Genomic DNA, 18,937 nt, shown 5'->3' on the forward strand with positions numbered 1-18,937 from the left:
ACATACGTTAAATAAGACCTTGCAAGTGAATAAAAGTTGAGCCAAACTTCATAGATTTTACATTGTTACAGTATTGCTTTCCATTTACTTTCTCAACATCCTATTGGCATTTAACATTGTAGTTGATTGGTGATAGTAATTTGATAACTGTTTTATATGTGCAGGATTTTTATTTAGCAGTATATTGGGTAGCGCTAACTCTTTTATATTTATGAGATGTTCTTGCTTAGTGCATATACTTAGTGCATTGTGGAAACCACAGTACAGCTTACATTATTTCTCCCTTCATGATTCTTGACCCTGAAAGCCTACTTACTTTAATTTCTTTTTTGTAGACCTGTATAATATTTCTGTTTTACGTTTCTTTAATTTAAAAATAAAAAAGATCAGTGCCATCTGCCCGCTCAGTGTTCCTTCTCAACTTCCAGAAAACTCGACAAAACCTTCTCAGTATGCTCAGACACAGTTCCTGGGACCCACAGCTAACACATACTGAGGGAGCTGCACAGCCCCCTTCCTTATACTTCAATCTGTACAGATCTGTCTTCTTCACTTACTGTCCCCATCCATTCCATGATGAATAACATGTTTACTAATAAAGCATGGAAAAAAGTAAGCAATCTGTTAAAAGTCTAAATGGCCCACATAGTATTTATTGTGTGGGTGCAGTAATTGATCCACTGACATCTAAACCTATTCAGAGACTAAACTTTCTGTTGTTGGCTCTGTGGCTCTTAGATGACATTACTCAAATTATTTTGGCTTGTACATTTGATTTTGCCAGTCAGCCATGAAGAATGCTTTTTCTCTCTGCATCTGAAATTTGGTACTTTTTATGATATGACACATATTTTTCCCCATTTGAGGAAAATGGAATTTTGGTGATCCATGTATAACCCCTAAAGTGTCTTATAAAATAAAAACAATTTGAACAGATCACAAATTTATGTATCTTACTCATTAAAAATTTAGCAAAGCATAACATATGATCCAAATATCAATTCGTTTTTTAACTCCTAATGAAAATACATGATTCGCCATTTGCAAACTTCAACTCTTGAAATTAAACGAAAATTTTATGTATGTCAGTAAATGTAAAAAGTTAATAACAGACTACACTACATTGTTTTTCTAGATTATACATGTTAACAGATGACTGAAAAGGGAATATATTTGCTATTGTTTAAATATAGAACACTGGTAATCGTACTTAACTTTGAGGAAAAAAATATCACATTTCTACTTAGAAAGAGTCTAAATAATTCATCGTGGATTGCATTAAGTGATTTTCTGTGAAAGTATACTGACATTTGTAACTGAATATGTCTTCTAGTTCATTCGTAATGTATTCACAAATATTTTCGGTATAGCTTTTATGAAGAACCCACCTGCCAGGGTTATAAGAGATACAAATCTGGGTAAGTCCTGATTTTAACCATAAAGAATCTGGCTGTGTGTGTGTATGTGTGTGTGTGTGTGTGTGTGTGTGTGTAATAACACATAGTATCTTTTCAAAAGGTGGAAAGTAATTTAATTTTATATCTTTATGTATCTAAGTATATATGTATATTTATAAAGTTATTTCAAATATATTTCATTTATATATGAGCTTATGGAAATTATTATGAATTATATATGATATTTAATACTATTTATAATATGGACATATATATGTGTACATGCCTACATATATTCATAAACTGTAACTTGATTTAGTTTTAATAAACATTAATTGAATACCTATGAGTTTCCAGGTAATGTGTTAAGTACTTCTCATGTATATTATTAGATTCACCATCTTATTTGGTCCTAAAAAGAAAAACTTTTTAAAAATCCTAAATTATAATTGAGAAATGTAAAGAGAAATGAAAAAATTATACAATTTAAACTTTTTTTTTCAATTTGAATAAATAACACTGCACTTTGATGTCTTGATTAACCAGGATCATGGGACACAAGTCCTATGGATAAACTCACACTGTGAATAATACTAACGACGTAAGTTATTGAAAATACAGATTTAAAACAAATCTGTTTAGTGAAAATTAATCCAGTATTTCGAAAAATGATGATTAAGCTCAGTGCTGTGAAAGATACTGATGTTGAAAGGTTTCCTTTTCCTTACAACAGATATTTTCTGCTCCCACCCAAGACAACTCATGGTATAGTTATTAGACCATTCTCCAAAGCTTAGTTCATATGTCAAATCACTCAGTAAATTATAATAATAGTATTTAAGCCAGCCATTTTTGAGTATTAACTATGTGCTGAAACTATTCCAAACACTTCTATTTGCAACCACAGTTAACGTTCACAACAGAACAAGCAGGTGGATGCTATTAGTTGTCTGTCATTTAGGGCAGAGAAAGTCAAGGCTCAGGCTAATGAGGGGCTTGTCTGCAGTCTCATGGCCAGTGAATGCCCAAGCCAGGATCCCACCCACGCATTTGACCCTTGATCTCACTGCACTATGATTTGATTCTGCCTAACCGGGCATAAGAGGATTAAGTCACTTCACACTCAATTAAAACAACAACAAAGAACAAATAAACAAAAAAGCATTTCAAATAAATTTATGTTTTTTCAGCACATATATCATGTGCTCTTTGCTGATTGAACCAAATGATTATTGCCTTATCAGACTCCTCATAAGAGGTAATTTAATGTTTTAATTTTATTTGTTTATTTTATAATTGAAATTTAAGTAAATCAAATTAATCTTTCACTCGTTTAAATCACAGATGATTTTTTTTTTATTTTAAGGCAAAGTTTAAAGTTTTTCTCCCATTTAACCTGTTCACATTTGTATTGGTTAGGAAGCATTAATTTTTCACATGGATTCTGACATTTCAATAATTAAACTATTCAAGTTTTGAAGGGATAGGACTTTTCTATCTTACAATGGACGCAATGTAATTTTTATTGGTTACTAGGCAGCTTCAAACAATGAACACATTCTCACACTTAGACTTACACAAAATAGAAAGATTTCACTGTATTACACATGCAGTAGGATGTTTGAGGATACTTTTTAGAATGGCAATCCAAGTAAAAGCAGTAAGTTTATTTTAAATTAAGTTTCAAGCATTTATTAGCTGTATAATTTTGCATGAGCTATTTAATATTCAAGATTCATCTTCCTTACATATGAAAGTTCTGTCTACTTCTCAGGGTTTTTTGATAGTTATAATAAGCTAAAGAAATAAATATATGAATAGATATGTGGTACATGGTAAGAGACTGATATATATTAGTTCTCCTTTTAAGTCTTTACAACAAACACAAAACAAATGCAGAAAATAAATCACATCTATAATAACCTAAAGTTGTGACTGTATTAATTTTATTATTTATACTAAGATTTTTTAAGGAGAAACTTTAAACACTTTTTTATTAAAAATTATAATGGGATAATAATATTCAATCAATGCCTTTGATAGGAGAGATATTTGCATAATAGAGCAGAAGGATTACCACATAGAAAACCAAGAAACGTGGTGATACTTCTAGAGGTGAACTATAAGCCTGTGTGTTCTAAGTCATCTTATCAAAGCACTGCTGCTTCATTACCCTGAGAAAATAAATTGATGAAGACCAAACAGGATGAAGAAATGATGTAGAGTCCTTTCCTTTTATGGATTCATGGGAATTACATCCTGAAAATTACCATTTAATTCCCATGATTCAGAACCACTAGGAAGAGATCTGAAGGCAAGATTAAGAGACATATATTTTGCAGAATCAGAAACTATTTCTACTGTAAGGTTTGAAGGTTTGGTGGGGGGGATATTTCGAGGTATCGGTAGTGTAAACTCTCAGGGATGGAGTTTATCCTTTCATTGTATGCCTGTGCTTTTCATGGGATTTTAGAAGGTTTTTTTGTTTTTTTGTTCTTTAGAAAATAGCAATTATCCTTCCTGTGGCAGGGGCAGATTTACTAGGAGCTGCAGTCTAAAATCCAGGAAGACAAGATATTTGTCCTGTTTTGTCCACTACAGTATCTCCATGGTCAGGTCTGTGATTGGTACAGAGTTGATACTCAACACAAAAGTTTGAATAAGTGACTGTATGAGCCATCATTATATCTGGCTTAAAAATGTCCTACTGTTATGCTTGCCAGCTAGATAGGACCAGCTGGTTTCACATTTGCCTGAACAAGGTATGTGTTTGCTCTGCAATTTGATTTTAACAACTTGTGCTGTCATTAACAACTCCTGGCTGTCATTGCCTGCATCAGCTTTGCAGATAGGTTTGCTCCTGGAGTCTTTCTTGAAGATCTGGTAAATAGATCTCTGATAAACCCTTAGCTATTTACTTTTTCCATACCAGATACCCTAGTTGTAGTCCTAGAGTAGACTTGTCAATGAAAAATTGTTGCCTGCCATATCAGTAAACAAAGGTTGTTGCAGCTATTAAGCCATCTCATTACAGCTGCCCTGACAGTGAGCCCTGAGGGAACTCAGGATAGAAACAGGGTACCCACCATCCATCAGTCAGCCACTGAGGCCACCACCCCCACCATGGTGTTTCCTGAGGAGACTCAGGATGAGAAAACACAGGATACTGACCCCAGAGAGCTGAGGTGCATCTCAAAGGAATGATTTCCTGTGAGCCCAGATTCTCCCATTTTCCCATACCTAGAAAAGCACTAAATTCCGTAACTTGAGATGTCCGGTTTTCTTTAATTAATAGAAGTCTTTTGATGTTCCTACCACCTTGTCTTTGTTGCAAAAACTCCTGTATACCCTGGTTCCTCCCTGACCTCTTCTGAGCAGTCCCTCAGAGCTACTGAGATGTTGTGTCCCAGGCTTTAGTCCGCAGAATGTCTGACGAAAAAAACATACTCTCAAATTTAAGTTGTGTATTTTTTTTTAAGTCGACAGACTTGGCATTGATCAAGGCTCTTTGTTACAGACAATAGAATCTGCACTAATTTAATTTAGGTTAGAGATATTTGTGAAAGAATATAGAAAATTGTTCACAGGACTGAAGAGAAGGGATGTATACTAAGCTGTTAGAAATAACTTCTAGAACTCACCACAGAACTGGAATATCAAAGGGTTACTGCCTTTACTATAGTCAGGACCAACCACATAAGGAAGCTATCACCCTAGTTCCTGGGTTCAGAACTACAATGTCTTTGCCATTACATGTGAAAGGAAAATGTCTTTCCCCCAAACTGTGCTTATTTCTCCAACAAGAATTTCATAAAAGGTCATGCTTGCATGAATCTGACTGGAGAAACCTAAAACACATCCAGAAGGCTAACTGCAAGGGAATCCGGGAAATGTATCTTTTCATTTACTAGACGCTATAAAAAAATCTATAAGAAGCAAGCTAACTGGTATTTGAAATGGTTGTTGAGTGAACCAATTTACAGTATCTACTGCAAATCCTTTGCAACTTTTGAGAAAAAAGGATATACACGAACACTTCCAAAAGGAGAATACTGAAAGTTATTTTGCAGAAATAGATGCATGTGTAAGAAATTTCTGAATCCACATATACCAAAATGTTAATGGTCATTTATAGATAGATACATTGCCAATAAAATTTACTCTCTTGTTAGTATATAATATTCTTCTGAGGGTTATATAAGATAATACATGGAAAGCACTTAGCAGAAGACTTGGCAGTAAAGAAGTAATGTTAACTATTCATATTTATAGATATAACTATATATATTCATAACAATATATAGTTACCTGCACAGTAACATTCCAACACTGATCTATATAATATATAGTTATATATGTATAACTATATATATTTAAATATACGTGTATATATACATATATACACATATATACATATATACTTTATATATACATATATATATATATATATATATATATATATATATATATACACACACACACACACACACACATAAATCAAGATAAAGCAACTGAAGCACATTACATAGAGACATAGGGCCTGGCACTTACTAAATACACAGAAACTGTGAATTACTGTAATTATTCTTTTTAAGTTTCTGAATTTGTTTGACTTTTAAAATAACCACACATTAACACTGTGGACAGAAACAATATGATATATGTATTTCTCTATGCACTCAAGAGGATAATCAAGAAAAACAAAAACAAAAAAAAACTACTGTCTGAATGATGATGTTCGTGGTGGTGATGGCATTTATGAATGTTTATTGAGTAGGTATTTTGTGCTGCTACTACTCTAAATGCTCTGAGAGACAATTCCCTACGGTCTCTTGCATTTCTGTGTGTCTTGAGAGAAGAGATACTGACTATATTTTATTCCAGACTTTTCTTCTCAGGAATTTTCTATAGTGAACACCTTTAGAAAATAGAAAGAGCACCTCCCTCTGGAGCCAGGGGTAAGTATGTTTCCCTGCCAAGTGTAACAGTCAAATGTCAGGTGTGCTTCCTGTCCATTATAAAATATGGTTTTCCTAAGCGGGGCAGTCAGAGGGACTATAATAAAAACCGCTGCACATGCATGCATCCTGAGGGCCTCTTCCCATCTCCCTGGGGGATCAGCACAGGTACTGGTACACTGGCAACTGCTATGGCTGTGAGAAAGAAACTCTGCCTCTGACACAGGAGCCTCCTGTCTTCTGCCATAAGCCAGAAAACTGGGAGGCTCCCACATTGGTTTGTGAAGAGGGTAAAATCTCAGACTGTTTTAGATAAGTTCTCTGTATTTAATGACTTGTTTAATCATCAAAAACAAACCTGTCAAGAAGGAACCATCATTACCCACTTTTTACACATGGGGACATTAGTCCACCAAGTTCAGGTCATTTTCCATTGTCACACAGATATTTAGTGGTAGACTCAGGACTGAAAGTTACTCTGGTTCTGAAGCCTGAGTGTTAAACCACCAAGCAAAACTGATTTTATGATCATCGTGCAGTTCTCAGGTTTTTGTTCTGTTTGTTGAAAGGAAAAAAAATGGAATAATAATTTCAGAAGAACTTGCAGCTTATCAAACTGGAAAACTGCTGAGCTTGTTCCCAATATTTCTCGATGCTATACCTATTAATCAATATCAGCCTTCTGTCTAGCCTGGACAATCTCATCACACTAGCATTATTCCTGCTATCCAATTTGCTACTGATACTTTCCTAGTTTTAAATTCCTCTATGAATCCATTCCACTCTGTACTGATTTCTCCTTTGCTTCTCATCAACCTCACATTAATATGTAAATGTGTATTTCACTAATGCCACACGAACTGGAATAATCTCCCTTATTCTTCACCTCTCTGATTCCTCCCTGTTCTTGTAGACAAGACCTTGTCTCCCCATAAAAAGAAAAGGTGAACCTTTTCCAAAAGTCCATTCCCAGACCCCCTTCCTACCCCTCGCCTTACCCCCATGCTTGCACAGCATTCTGGCCTTTCTCTCTTAAAGAATCTACAACGCTTTTTTGGCAGCTGTATTTATCAGTCCTAGGTCCCATCTCCCAAACTCACAGCCAGTATCACCTGACTCACAACTTTGTCCTTAATTTCTCTGGCATCTAAGTTTGCTTCTAATATTGAAATTAATAAATGTTGGTTGAACTAGGTTTTATTATAGAATACAGTTGAACTGATATCTTCTTTTCTGAATTATTTGGACAGGCTAACGTTACCACAAAATTTCTGACATAGCAGCACTTTCTAAATGAAACAGTAGCTAACTTATAAGTCAGTGGGTTAAATTAGCTTTCTCATCCCGCATGCCGCCGCAAAGATCCTGCATGCCGCCACAAGGACCCCGCGTGCTGCAACTAAGAGCCGGCACAACCAACACAAATAAATAATTTTTTTTTTTTTTTTTTTTTTTTAGCGGTACACGGGCCTCTCACTGTTGTGGCCTCTCCCGTTGCGGAGCACAGGCTCCGGACACGCAAGCTCAGCAGCCATGGCTCACGGGCCCAGCCGCTCCGCGGCATGTGGGATCTTCGCGGACCGGGGCACGAACCCGTGTCCCCTGCATTGGCAGGCGGACTCTCAACCACTGTGCCACCAGGGAAGCGCCAATCAGATGCTTTTGAAACCTCTTCTGGTTGATGAGAATAGCATCATTAGGTAGAGGTGGATGTCTGTCTTCCTGCTGCTGGGGCAGGAAGACATGCATCAAGATCATCTAAAATTGGACCAAGCTGTTTAAATGAATCTTTTTAAGAATGGAGGATGAATATTACCTTAATTCACAGAAAAAAGTTATCACTGACATTGAAATCTTTACTACTAAAAAGTTATGTAGGCAATCATTTGGGGGCATTATTTAGATTATTTGCAGTGAATATATTTCCATTAATTAATTTTTATTTTATGGAGTTATACATTAGAACTTAACTTGTTATATGTTTGAAAGTTTGTCAAAGTAACAATTATTATCTTATGTATACAATGGCTTCCAGAATTTGCATCTATGTGTTATCATTTCTGTTTCCATACCTCATTCACTTTAAAACAAAAACTCACATCACTCACATAAAGAGATATGATCACTTTGTTTAATAGTGAAAGATCAGAAATAGAACAATTTTCAGCTAATGAAATCAGAGAAGACTGCCAATGTGTTTATAATAATTGAAAATTACAGTTTTAATTGATTTATCACTGAACAATCAGTTTATATTGTTAAGTATAAAATGAAATGGATTGAAATATTTGAGGTTCTCATATAAGCAGTTAAAGAGTTACTAGTCAATCATACACTATTAAGTTGTGCATATGGGACACTGATACTTTGCTGTAAGGTAATCAATAATTACTTACTAGAATACATTTTGCCTCCATTTAATTTCAAAAGTCCATTTTAAGTAAACAGAGTGCAAAAAGAATTGTTCTGCTATAATGCAATTGCTATGGCATAAAATGTATAGAAAACAAAGATCGTTCCTTCACACTCTTTTACAACATTTATTTTTTAAGATTATTATCACAAGTCTGCCATAAGTACACTTGTCTAGTGTTTATCCAGCATTGCTCTTTGCCAAAAACAAAAAAATAAACAAACCTATGGATCATTCAGTTGACATATTCTAGAGGTGAGTTTTCTTGTCTTTTAGTGCTTGGACTTTCTAAGGATTATAACTATTGACTATGATAGAAAGAACCCACAGTTTTCATAAATCCTACAAATGATTATTTCTCTCAGCAATAGCTTTCTAAACTGAATACCAAAGAACCTAACACTCATAATGTATGACATTGTAATCCATTAAAAATATAGTGACTCTAGGGGCTTCCCTCTTCCCTGGTGGCGCAGTGGTTGAGAGTCCGCCTGCCGATGCAGGGGACGCGGGTTCGTGCCCCGGTCCGGAAAGATCCCACATGCCGCAGAGCGGCTGGGCCCGTGAGCCATGGCCACTGAGCCTGCACGTCCGGAGCCTGTGCTCCTCAACGGGAGAGGCCACAACAGCAAGAGGCCCGCGTACCGCAAAAAAAAAAAAAAAAATAGTGACTCTGATATTGAGCTCCATGAGCTATTTGTATATTTGGGAGATTAATCCTTTGTCTGTTGTTTCATTTGAAAATATTTTCTCCCATTTTAAGTGTTGTCTTTTTTGTCTTGTTTATGGTTTCCTTTCCAGTTAAAAAATGGGCAGAAGACCTAAATAGACATTTCACCAAGGAAAACATACAGATGGCCGAGAGGCACATGAAAAGATGCTCAACATCACTAATCATTAGAGAAATGCAAATCAAAACCACAATGGGGTATCACCTCACGCCGGTCAGAATGGCCACTTATCAAAAAATCTGGAAACAATAAATGCTGGAAAGGGTGTGATGAAAAGGGAACCCTCTTGCACTGTTGGTGGGAATGTAAATTGATAAAACCGGTGTGGAAAACAGTGTGGAGGTTCCTTCAAAAACTAAAAATAGAACTACCATACGACCCAGCAATCCCACTGCTGGGCATATACCCTGAGAAAACCATAATTCAAAAAGAGTCATGTACCACAATGTTCATTGCAGCTCTCTTTACAATAGCCAGGACATGGAAGCAACCTAAGTGTCCATCGACAGATGAATGGATAAAGAAGATGTGGAGCATATATACAATGGAATATTACCCAGACATAAAAAGAAACGAAATTGAGTTTGTAGTGAGGTGGATGGACCTAGAGTCTGTCATACAGAATGAAGTAAGTCAGAAAGAGAAAAACAAATACCGTATGCTAACATATATATATGGAATCTAAAAAAAAAAAAAAAAAATTGTACCGATGAACCTAGTTGCAGGGCAGGAATAAAGAGGTAGACATAGAGAATGGACTTGAGAACATGGGGTGGGAGGGCGAAGCTGGGGTGAAATGAGAGTAGCATCGACATATATACACTACGGAATTTAAAACAGTTGGCTGGTGGGAAGCAGCAGCATAGCACAGGGTATGGGCTTGTTGCTTTGGGATGACCTAGAGGGGTGGGATAGGGAGGGTGGGAGGGAGGCTCAAGAGGGAGGGGATATGGGGACGTGTGTGTGCATATGGCTGATTCGCTTTGTTGTGCAACAGAAATTAACACAGCATTGTGAAGCAATTATTAATAAAGCTCTATTTTTAAAAAATATAGTGACTGTATTTCAGTTAATGGTAAGAGTCTCCATTTTAGGTATTACTAATTGTGCTGGCGATATTTTGCTTCCTAAACATAAAGAAATGCAACAATTAGACAAAACAGTCTCATAAAGGCCTCATATACATGAATGACTGTCTTTCAGTTTTATATGATATTTTCATTTGTTAATGTAATATATCCAATGGCCCTTATGAATAAGAATTTGAAGGTCACTTTCTATCCACTCACTGTTCCTGACTAGCTACCTGAGCTTGAAGAAGTGAGCTGACCTCAGGAACTCTGTGAAATTATTCTAATGAAGGAGCTCTGAATATTCAGGCAGCCCAAATGAGGAGTTTAGCATTCCAATCTCATAGCAATGCCCCTTCAGCCTGACTGAGATATAATTCCCGGATATATCAGATTACTTTTAGTGTTCTCAGTTACCAGTTTTGTGATGTAGGAAATAAAGGAGAATCTGAACCCATGAGTGTTTAAAAATAAATAGAAGGTAGCTTGTATGTGCATTTGTGTGTATAAAGACTGCAGGCTTCATAGTTCTTTAACAGCATTTACTGTCCCAAACACACTCTTTTAATTCAACCAAGTATGGTCTTGACATAATGTTTTCTGTTATTGCTCAATGTATGTAAGCAGTTGTGTACCATAGGAAGAGCAATTGTAAGCTTACTTTTTTCACATACACAAATGTGTATGACATAATATTTGCCATTTAGAACCCATTGAGTCACAGACTTTTGCATCATAAGTGCTTGTAATAATAGCATTGTCCAATGTCCTTATAGAAGTATAAGCCTTAGAGTTTCAGACACGTAAAGGACTTTTGATATCACAAGGTATGTTTCACTAATATTTACCATAAAAGAGAAACTACTTCCGGAGGGGTTAAGTCATTTGTAAAAGATCATAAGTACCTAGTGAACAAGCTTGCGTAATTCTTACATGTGTCCGTTAGAATATTACTATGTTGCATTTACCACTACCTATTTTTTTCTTAAAGTTACAAAGCACTGAGCAGATTTTATATAAATTAGCAGGAAAATATTTGTGACCATGATGTTACAGAAAAATAAGGCATAAATAATAAAATTCATATGTATCAAATCCATGAAAATGTAAAAAACATTACTAATAACAGTATGCTGAATTTACCTAACATAAGTTGGTGATTGGGTAAATAAACTATGATCCCTTTTAAAATAGAACGAGAATGATAATATTGATCTGAATTATTTACTTTGGATGTGATTTCTCAAAATGCGGGCATATTTGCATTCTAAATCTTAATAATGCATGTTTGACTATTAAAATGAGATAATATATGTAAAAAGCACAGTGTCTGACATCAATTAGATATTTAACAAAACAGAGAAGATAATAATATAGCATGTAAACGATTATCAGGGAACGGACTTTAGTCCTCCGTCTCCCCCAAATGTAGAGTCTTAACAAAAATATAACTAGTAATGAAAGGGGAACATACTTTATTTTTAACCCTTCTGAATGGGAAGAACCAAGAATATCCACTTGAGAAGAGAGGAGGGGGGAAACTGTGCGTTAAAAGCAATCGGATCTCTTTGGTGAATGGACATTCTTTTACTGACAGAAGAGGGTGAAGCCAATACTGAGAAGCACGCCACAGCGTAAGCACGTGCAAGCTCTCCACAGTGATTTCAGCCTTCTGATTACAGTAAAACTTCACACTATTTTGGAGTAGTAAAAACTTGATAGAATTTTTAAGCTATTTGTCAAGCATGGCTTATTTAAATTTTCCTCAAAAACTGTTACTGTTTTATCACTAAGAACTCTAGAGAGATGCTCTAAAATAGACACAAATAAACCAGTCACAAATAAAAATACTTACCCGAGAAATACTGGCAGATGATAATTGATTCGTTATGATCCTTATAGTAGAAATTATTTCTTGATAATATTTACAAAATTCTCAATGGGTTTTAAACACATAATGTGCTCTGTTTAATTTAGCTGTAATGTCACTGGAGAACAGTGTGAAAGATGGTTTCCTGAATCGTTGATCTTTCTTTCAAACCTGTGTAACTGTCTTTATTTCTCTGCTATAATCTTTAATGTAACTTTAAGGAAGGACATCTTAATTGTAAACCTCAAAACTGTGTACTAAATAGAGGTTAGTCTTTGTCTCATTTAACAACAGGCAATAAAATGATGAAAATTAGTTGAGAATCCATACTAACTATTGAACCAAAATTCATCTTGTCAGTCGAATTCCATATAGATATAATTTTAGAATATGTAAAATATGGATTTGTATGACATTCCAAAATAATATTAGAATAAGAGCATGTGAGTGTCAAATAATCAATTAGAGACAGAATTGCAAGTTTCCAAACACTTCAATGTATGTCTCTATGTACACAGAAAAATGAGAGATTGGTTCTCATGGTAGTGCCCTGTGAACTAATGTAATTTCAGGTCACTGATATCATGAGGTTGGGATTGTTGTTTCAAACAGAAACAGGAACCGAATGCAAGAAATTAGAAGACGAAAGACTGTGTATATATTCTTGACAATGTAATAAACAGGTTCTGGCAAATAAGGTTACCAATTAGTCAGGAAGTCAGAGAATTACTAGCTGAGAATTGTTTGGTAAGATCAAATGAGGCCATAGCTCACACTTCAACTATTAGTGACCAAGAAATGTATTTACTATTCAGAATTTTTGTTATTTAATAATGAGTAAGTTATTGCTTCTATGATAATTTTTTTCTTCTTAATATAGATTTTAAAATATTTAAGTGACCATAAGTTCCAGTAAGATAATATTGTAAGATGATTCCCATAAGTATTCAAGAAAAAATGTAGCGTTCCTCTAAGCAGAGCTAGGCAACAAGTCCTGATGTAACCATATATCTACTTAAAATTCAGTAGTCTAGCAGACATTATGTCAAGGTTCTGAACCATGTGTCAGCCAATAACAATGAAAGAAGTGGCAAGCATCATCTTGAAAATTTTATTACATTATAAAAAGAAAACATGTTCCCAGTCAATAGTTGGAAAAAAAACTAATTTCTACTATTTCAGATGTTATAATTTATGTACTACAAGGCAGTAAAGCATCAAAAAGAAAGCTATACTAAACTTATTTCAACTATAACAGAATTATAAGTATGATTTAAGATTATTCTGAAACACTAGGCCCCTCCATAAGAAGGAAGATGTGCACTCAGTATGCTTAAAATGCAAATATCATTTAAATGAACATCACACATCACCTCTTAGAATAGAAATTCCCTTTTGCAACACAAAAGTACAAAACTTTGAGTTAATATGAGTATTCTGAGGAAAAATAAATGTAATAATTTCATATATAAAATAACAAGACATACTTTAGTTTGCTGAAAAAGAACATAGTTTGGAAATCCCTCAAAGGGCAGTTTTACTTAATTCATTTGAATAAAATATACCAAGCAATATTTTTAAAAGTATGTCTTTTCATATTCTGCAGTAATACAGACGCTTACAGATGACCAAACAAGGAAAAAATTGTGTCAGTCAGTTGTGCGAAAATGTGAAGATTATATTTGGACTTAAGTAAGCAAAATTGCTATCGTCAATCTAGCCACCCTCAAAAGTGTAACAATCCTTTCATCATTTCAGAAATACATGTAATCTTTGTAGCTTTCTCCACAGTTATATTTTAAAATTTATTTGTGTATAACTCAAAAAAACTCTAAAAAAAATTTTCCTGTGCCAAAAGAATGGAATCAAACGGGACAATTGTCAACAGGCACAAGAAAAATGCTCAACATCGCTAATAATTAGAGAAATGCAAATCAAAACTACAATGAGATACCACCAAACACAGGTCAGAATGGAAATCATTAAAAAGACTACAAACAACAAATGCTGGAGAGGGTGTGTAGAAAAGGGAATCCTGCTATACTGTTGGTGGGAATGTAAACTGGTGCAGCCACTATGAAGAATAGTATGGAGGTTCCTCAAAAAACTAAAAATAGAGCTGCTGTATTATCCGGCAATCCCATGGTTGGGCATATATCCAGACAAAGCTGTAATTCAAAGCAATACATGCACTCCTATGTTAATAGAAGCACTATTACGAGGGCCAAGACATGAAAACCACCTAAATACCCATCGGCAGATGAATGGATAAAGAACATGTGAGATATATATATAATGGAATATTACTCAGCCATAAAAAGAATAATGCAATTTGCAGCAACATGGATGGACCTGGAGATCATCATACTAAGTGAAATAAGTCAGATAGAGAAAGACAAATATCATATGATATCACTTATGTGTGGAATCTAAAATATGACACAAATAAACTTATCCACAAAACAGAAACAGGCTCACAGAGAACAGACCTGTGGTTGCCAAGGGGGAGAGGGGAGGGCAAAGGGATAAGTTAGGAATTTAGGATTAGCAGACAGAAACTACTACATACAAAATAGATAAACAACAAGGTCCTAAAGTGTAGCACAGGCAAATATACTCAATATCCTGTGATAAACTATATGGAAAAGAAAATGAAAAAGAATGTGTATATATATATATATATATATATATATATATGTATGTATACAAAACTGAATCACTTTGCTGTACAGCAGAAATTAACACAACATAGTCGATCAACTATACTTCAATAAAATAAATTAAAACAAAACAAAACAAGGCAATTGTGCTTTGCTCCATTGTCGGGCTTGGACTACTACACCTTGGGGAAGGGATAGGTGGGCAAGGATGCCCAAAACACAGAATAAGAATGGAGAGACCAGAAGGCCTAACCCTGACAAAACCTGTGAAGTTCTATCATTATGATTGGCAGGAGCACACACTCATGGAAACACCTGGTTGAAGGGTTACAATCTACTCAGGGTAATTTATTACCTCAGTGAGTACATTTCAAAACTGAAGATGGTCTTTATGGTGTAAAGAGCCTTCCTATGTCTGACTAGGATTGACTATGCCATACAAAAAGCTATCACCAACTTTTAATATATAAATACATATTTTCTTGCTTTTTCAGAGAACATAAAGTGAGATAGCAGGGACTAACTAGTTCAGTCTCTACAAAACATATTTTGAAAAGGTTCATATGCTAAATCATAGATGTGACAGAACACCATCTCTTTTTTTTTTTTAATTTTCTTCCTTCTAGTTTATTTTTAAACATCTTTGTTGGAGTATAACTGCTTTACAATCGTGTGTTAGTTTCTGCTTTATAACAAAGTGAATCAGCTATACATATACATATATGCCCATATCTCCTCCCTCTTGAATCTCCCTCCCACCCTCCCTATCCCACCCCTCTAGGTGGTCACAAAGCACTGAGCTGATCTCCCTGTGCTATGCGGCTGCTTCCCACTAGCTATCTATTTTACACTTGGTAGTATATACAAGTCCATGTCACTCTCTCATTTCTCCCCAGCTCACCCTTCCCCTTCCCTGAGTCCTCAAGTCCATGGACAATGGTTGGTGGAGGAATTCAATGAGAACAACTCAGGGAATAAACAGAAAATTGTGTCCAAAAGCACTACTGAAGAAAGGAAATCTTGATGGAGAATCTTCAATGGCCTTGGGGAATTCCCAAAGGGTTCACAATGGTTTTAAAATCATGTTGAAGATTTTGAAGTCCCATTGTTTTCTCACTTTTAACTATAATTTCAAAGTACCATCGTCTTTTTTTTTCCTTCTCCTATACTTACACAAATGTATAAAACTATGATCGTAAAATAGTCACTCCTTACCTTTGATTCTTGAACGTTCTTGACTTTTTTCCTGCTGGAAATAAAACAAAAATAGTTCAAAATTTGCAAGTATTTTACCAACAGGCTGATATAAAGTATCACTATAACTAAAGAATTGTCAAAATATTTTCTTGTACATATACCCAGGAGTTACCGTAACACAATTCTCAACTTAAAAAATACTTATGTTAAATCTTTTATCAAAGCAGTAATCATTCTTAGTGGACATAAATTTTTCTAAGAAACCAATACATTGTAAGAATATGGATTTATAAAGAAATGCCTAATGAATAATAAATAAATCATTATGCCCTAAAAAGGTCTCGGTTCATTCCATTTAATTCCAACGACATCTTCAGAATTTGCTTTCAATGTCTCTATGTTAATCATAAAATTTTAGTGAGAAAAAAGGTTTCAAGGCAAACAGTGGATAATTCACTAAAAATAAAAAAAACACAAGAGATGTTTCAACAGTCTTTCCTTCAGTTTAGCTTAGAATTCACCCCTGTCTCGCTTCTCTGAGGCTAAAGTTGACAACAATTCTATTATTTATTCAAGGCTGCTTCAGTCAGACCTGTCTTTCAATTTGACATACTCCTTATTAGTTACCAGGCAACCCCAGAAGAATTAGCTTGCTTTCAAGTTTTTAAGTAGAAATTGTGCACTCTATAACTTCTCGATTCATATTCAAGCACAGTTTACTCTGTCTAAAAGTTTCAGGGTATCATACTAAAAATAATTTTGAAATATGTTCCTAACAAAATGTCTCACACATACACAGAGAACTGCAGAATTGCATGAATGCCAATAAATTTTGGTAAAATTTATAAACACATTAAAAAATATAAAGAACTTATTTTGCAGCAAGCACTCATCCCAGAGTCAGATTATGATAATAAAAATGCATATTGGCAAATGTATATTTACTGAAACAGCCAACCCTATGTATAATTCTATTAGACTAAAACTTTGTACTCTGTCTCTTATTCTAACACATCCAGGCTTTGTGACTAAATTATGTACTGTCCTTTGTTAATTAATTGATTTTTTCCAGTTCTGATATATTTTTAATTCAGAGTATTTATTGTTCATTTAAACTAAAATTTAAATATGAAGTACAAATTCATGTATATTATATACATAAATATAAATTCCTTGCTTTAAAAGTACATTATTTTTTCATAATTTTAGGTCAAGCTGGTTTAAATTTTCCAAGTGGGTATTGAGGAAGAGAAAAATCTGTGTCTCTCTCATCTTTTGCCATTTTCTCATTCATTTACTCATTCATTCTTTCAACAAATTTGCATAGATCACTTCTATGTGCCAGACACTGCTCCAAGTGATAAGATTATGAAGGATGAAAAAACCGACCAAAAATTATGTCCTTTTGGAACCTAATTATTACATAAATGGTAATAAATTATATTTAGAAAAAGATATACCCTAAAAGGAGTTATTTTGTAGTGAATGACTGCAATTTTACACAGGTGTATAATGTTAAATAATTTTTGAATAAAATTCTGAGTGAGATGAGATGATATAACTGGGGAAAACATGTTTTAGGAGAGAAAAACAACTGCAAACTTCCTGAGATACAGGAGGTCTTGGCATTGTCAAAAATACCAAGGAGACCTGTGTAACAGGACAGGCTGAGTGAGGGGAGTTTTGTAGGAAGTTCAATCAAGGAGGCAACAGGGGCAGAAAGACTAGCACTGAGGTCCCTGGTTATTTCTTTGGTTTTTGCACTGAGAGAGCTGAAAAAGACATTGAGAGTTTCTTCTCCGATGACTAACATTATCTGAGTTACATTTCAGTAGAATCATTCTGGCTATTGAGAATAGTTTGAACAAGGGAAGGACAAAATTAGAGGGACCAGTAGAGAAGGTATTGCAGGAATCCTGGTGGGAGGTGATAATGGCTCAGAAAGGTGTGGTGTCAGTGGAGTTGGAATATCAGTTAGAGGTGGAAAGGTTTGTTGATAGAATAAGTGTTGGGTGTGAGATACAGTGCATAAAAAGGTGATCTCAAGTGTCTAAGCCAGTAGAAGAATGGCATTACCTCTAAGATAAGGAAGATGGCCAAATAAGAAACACTTTTATCCCTTCTTGCCTTGCCTTCTGGTAGTGTCCCGCTTTGTTCATTTTTCTCTTGTCTGGCTACCCCTGTTCTATCTCCTGTACTGATTCCTTCTTGTTTCTTCAATTTCTAACTACTAGTTTCCTAGACACTGAGCCCTTAACTTTCTTTTATAAATCTCATTCCTTTGGTGATCTTTTCTACTCTTCTGGCCTTAAGTGCCATACTTTTCCTAAGGACTCTCAAATTTATATCACTAGCTAATCCTCAACATTGTACTACAGATTCAAAGATTCAGCTTTACTTATTTTTTTAACATCTTTATTGGAGTGTAACTGCTTTACAATGGTGTGCCAGCTTCTGCTTTATAACAAGGTGAATCAGCTATACATATATCCCCATATCTCCTCCCTCTTGCGTCTCCCTCCCACACCCCCTATCCCACCGCTCTAGGTGGTCACAAAGCACTGAGCTGATCTCCCTGTTCTATGCAGCTGCTTCCCACTAGCTATCTATTTTGCATTTCGTAGTATATATAAGTCCATGC

At 35.0% G+C, this 18,937-nt stretch overlaps 1 protein-coding gene across 3 annotated transcripts in view; it reads right to left on the reverse strand.

Moving 5' to 3' along the window:
- FSTL5 (follistatin like 5) overlaps nt 1-18,937 on the reverse strand; it is a 656,124-nt gene that overhangs the window by 567,840 nt on the left and 69,347 nt on the right. For 2 of the 3 annotated variants that reach the window (XM_065877721.1, XM_065877719.1), the window contains exon 2: nt 16,315-16,345. In XM_065877721.1, the coding sequence (XP_065733793.1) occupies nt 16,315-16,345 (31 nt within the window). Of the gene's footprint in view, nt 1-16,314; nt 16,349-18,937 lie in introns of all 3 variants that reach the window. The other variant, XM_065877718.1, reaches the window with a different exon arrangement.

This window comes from Phocoena phocoena, chromosome 5, assembly GCF_963924675.1.
Source record: "Phocoena phocoena chromosome 5, mPhoPho1.1, whole genome shotgun sequence".
In the NCBI taxonomy this organism is placed as follows: domain Eukaryota; kingdom Metazoa; phylum Chordata; class Mammalia; order Artiodactyla; family Phocoenidae; genus Phocoena; species Phocoena phocoena.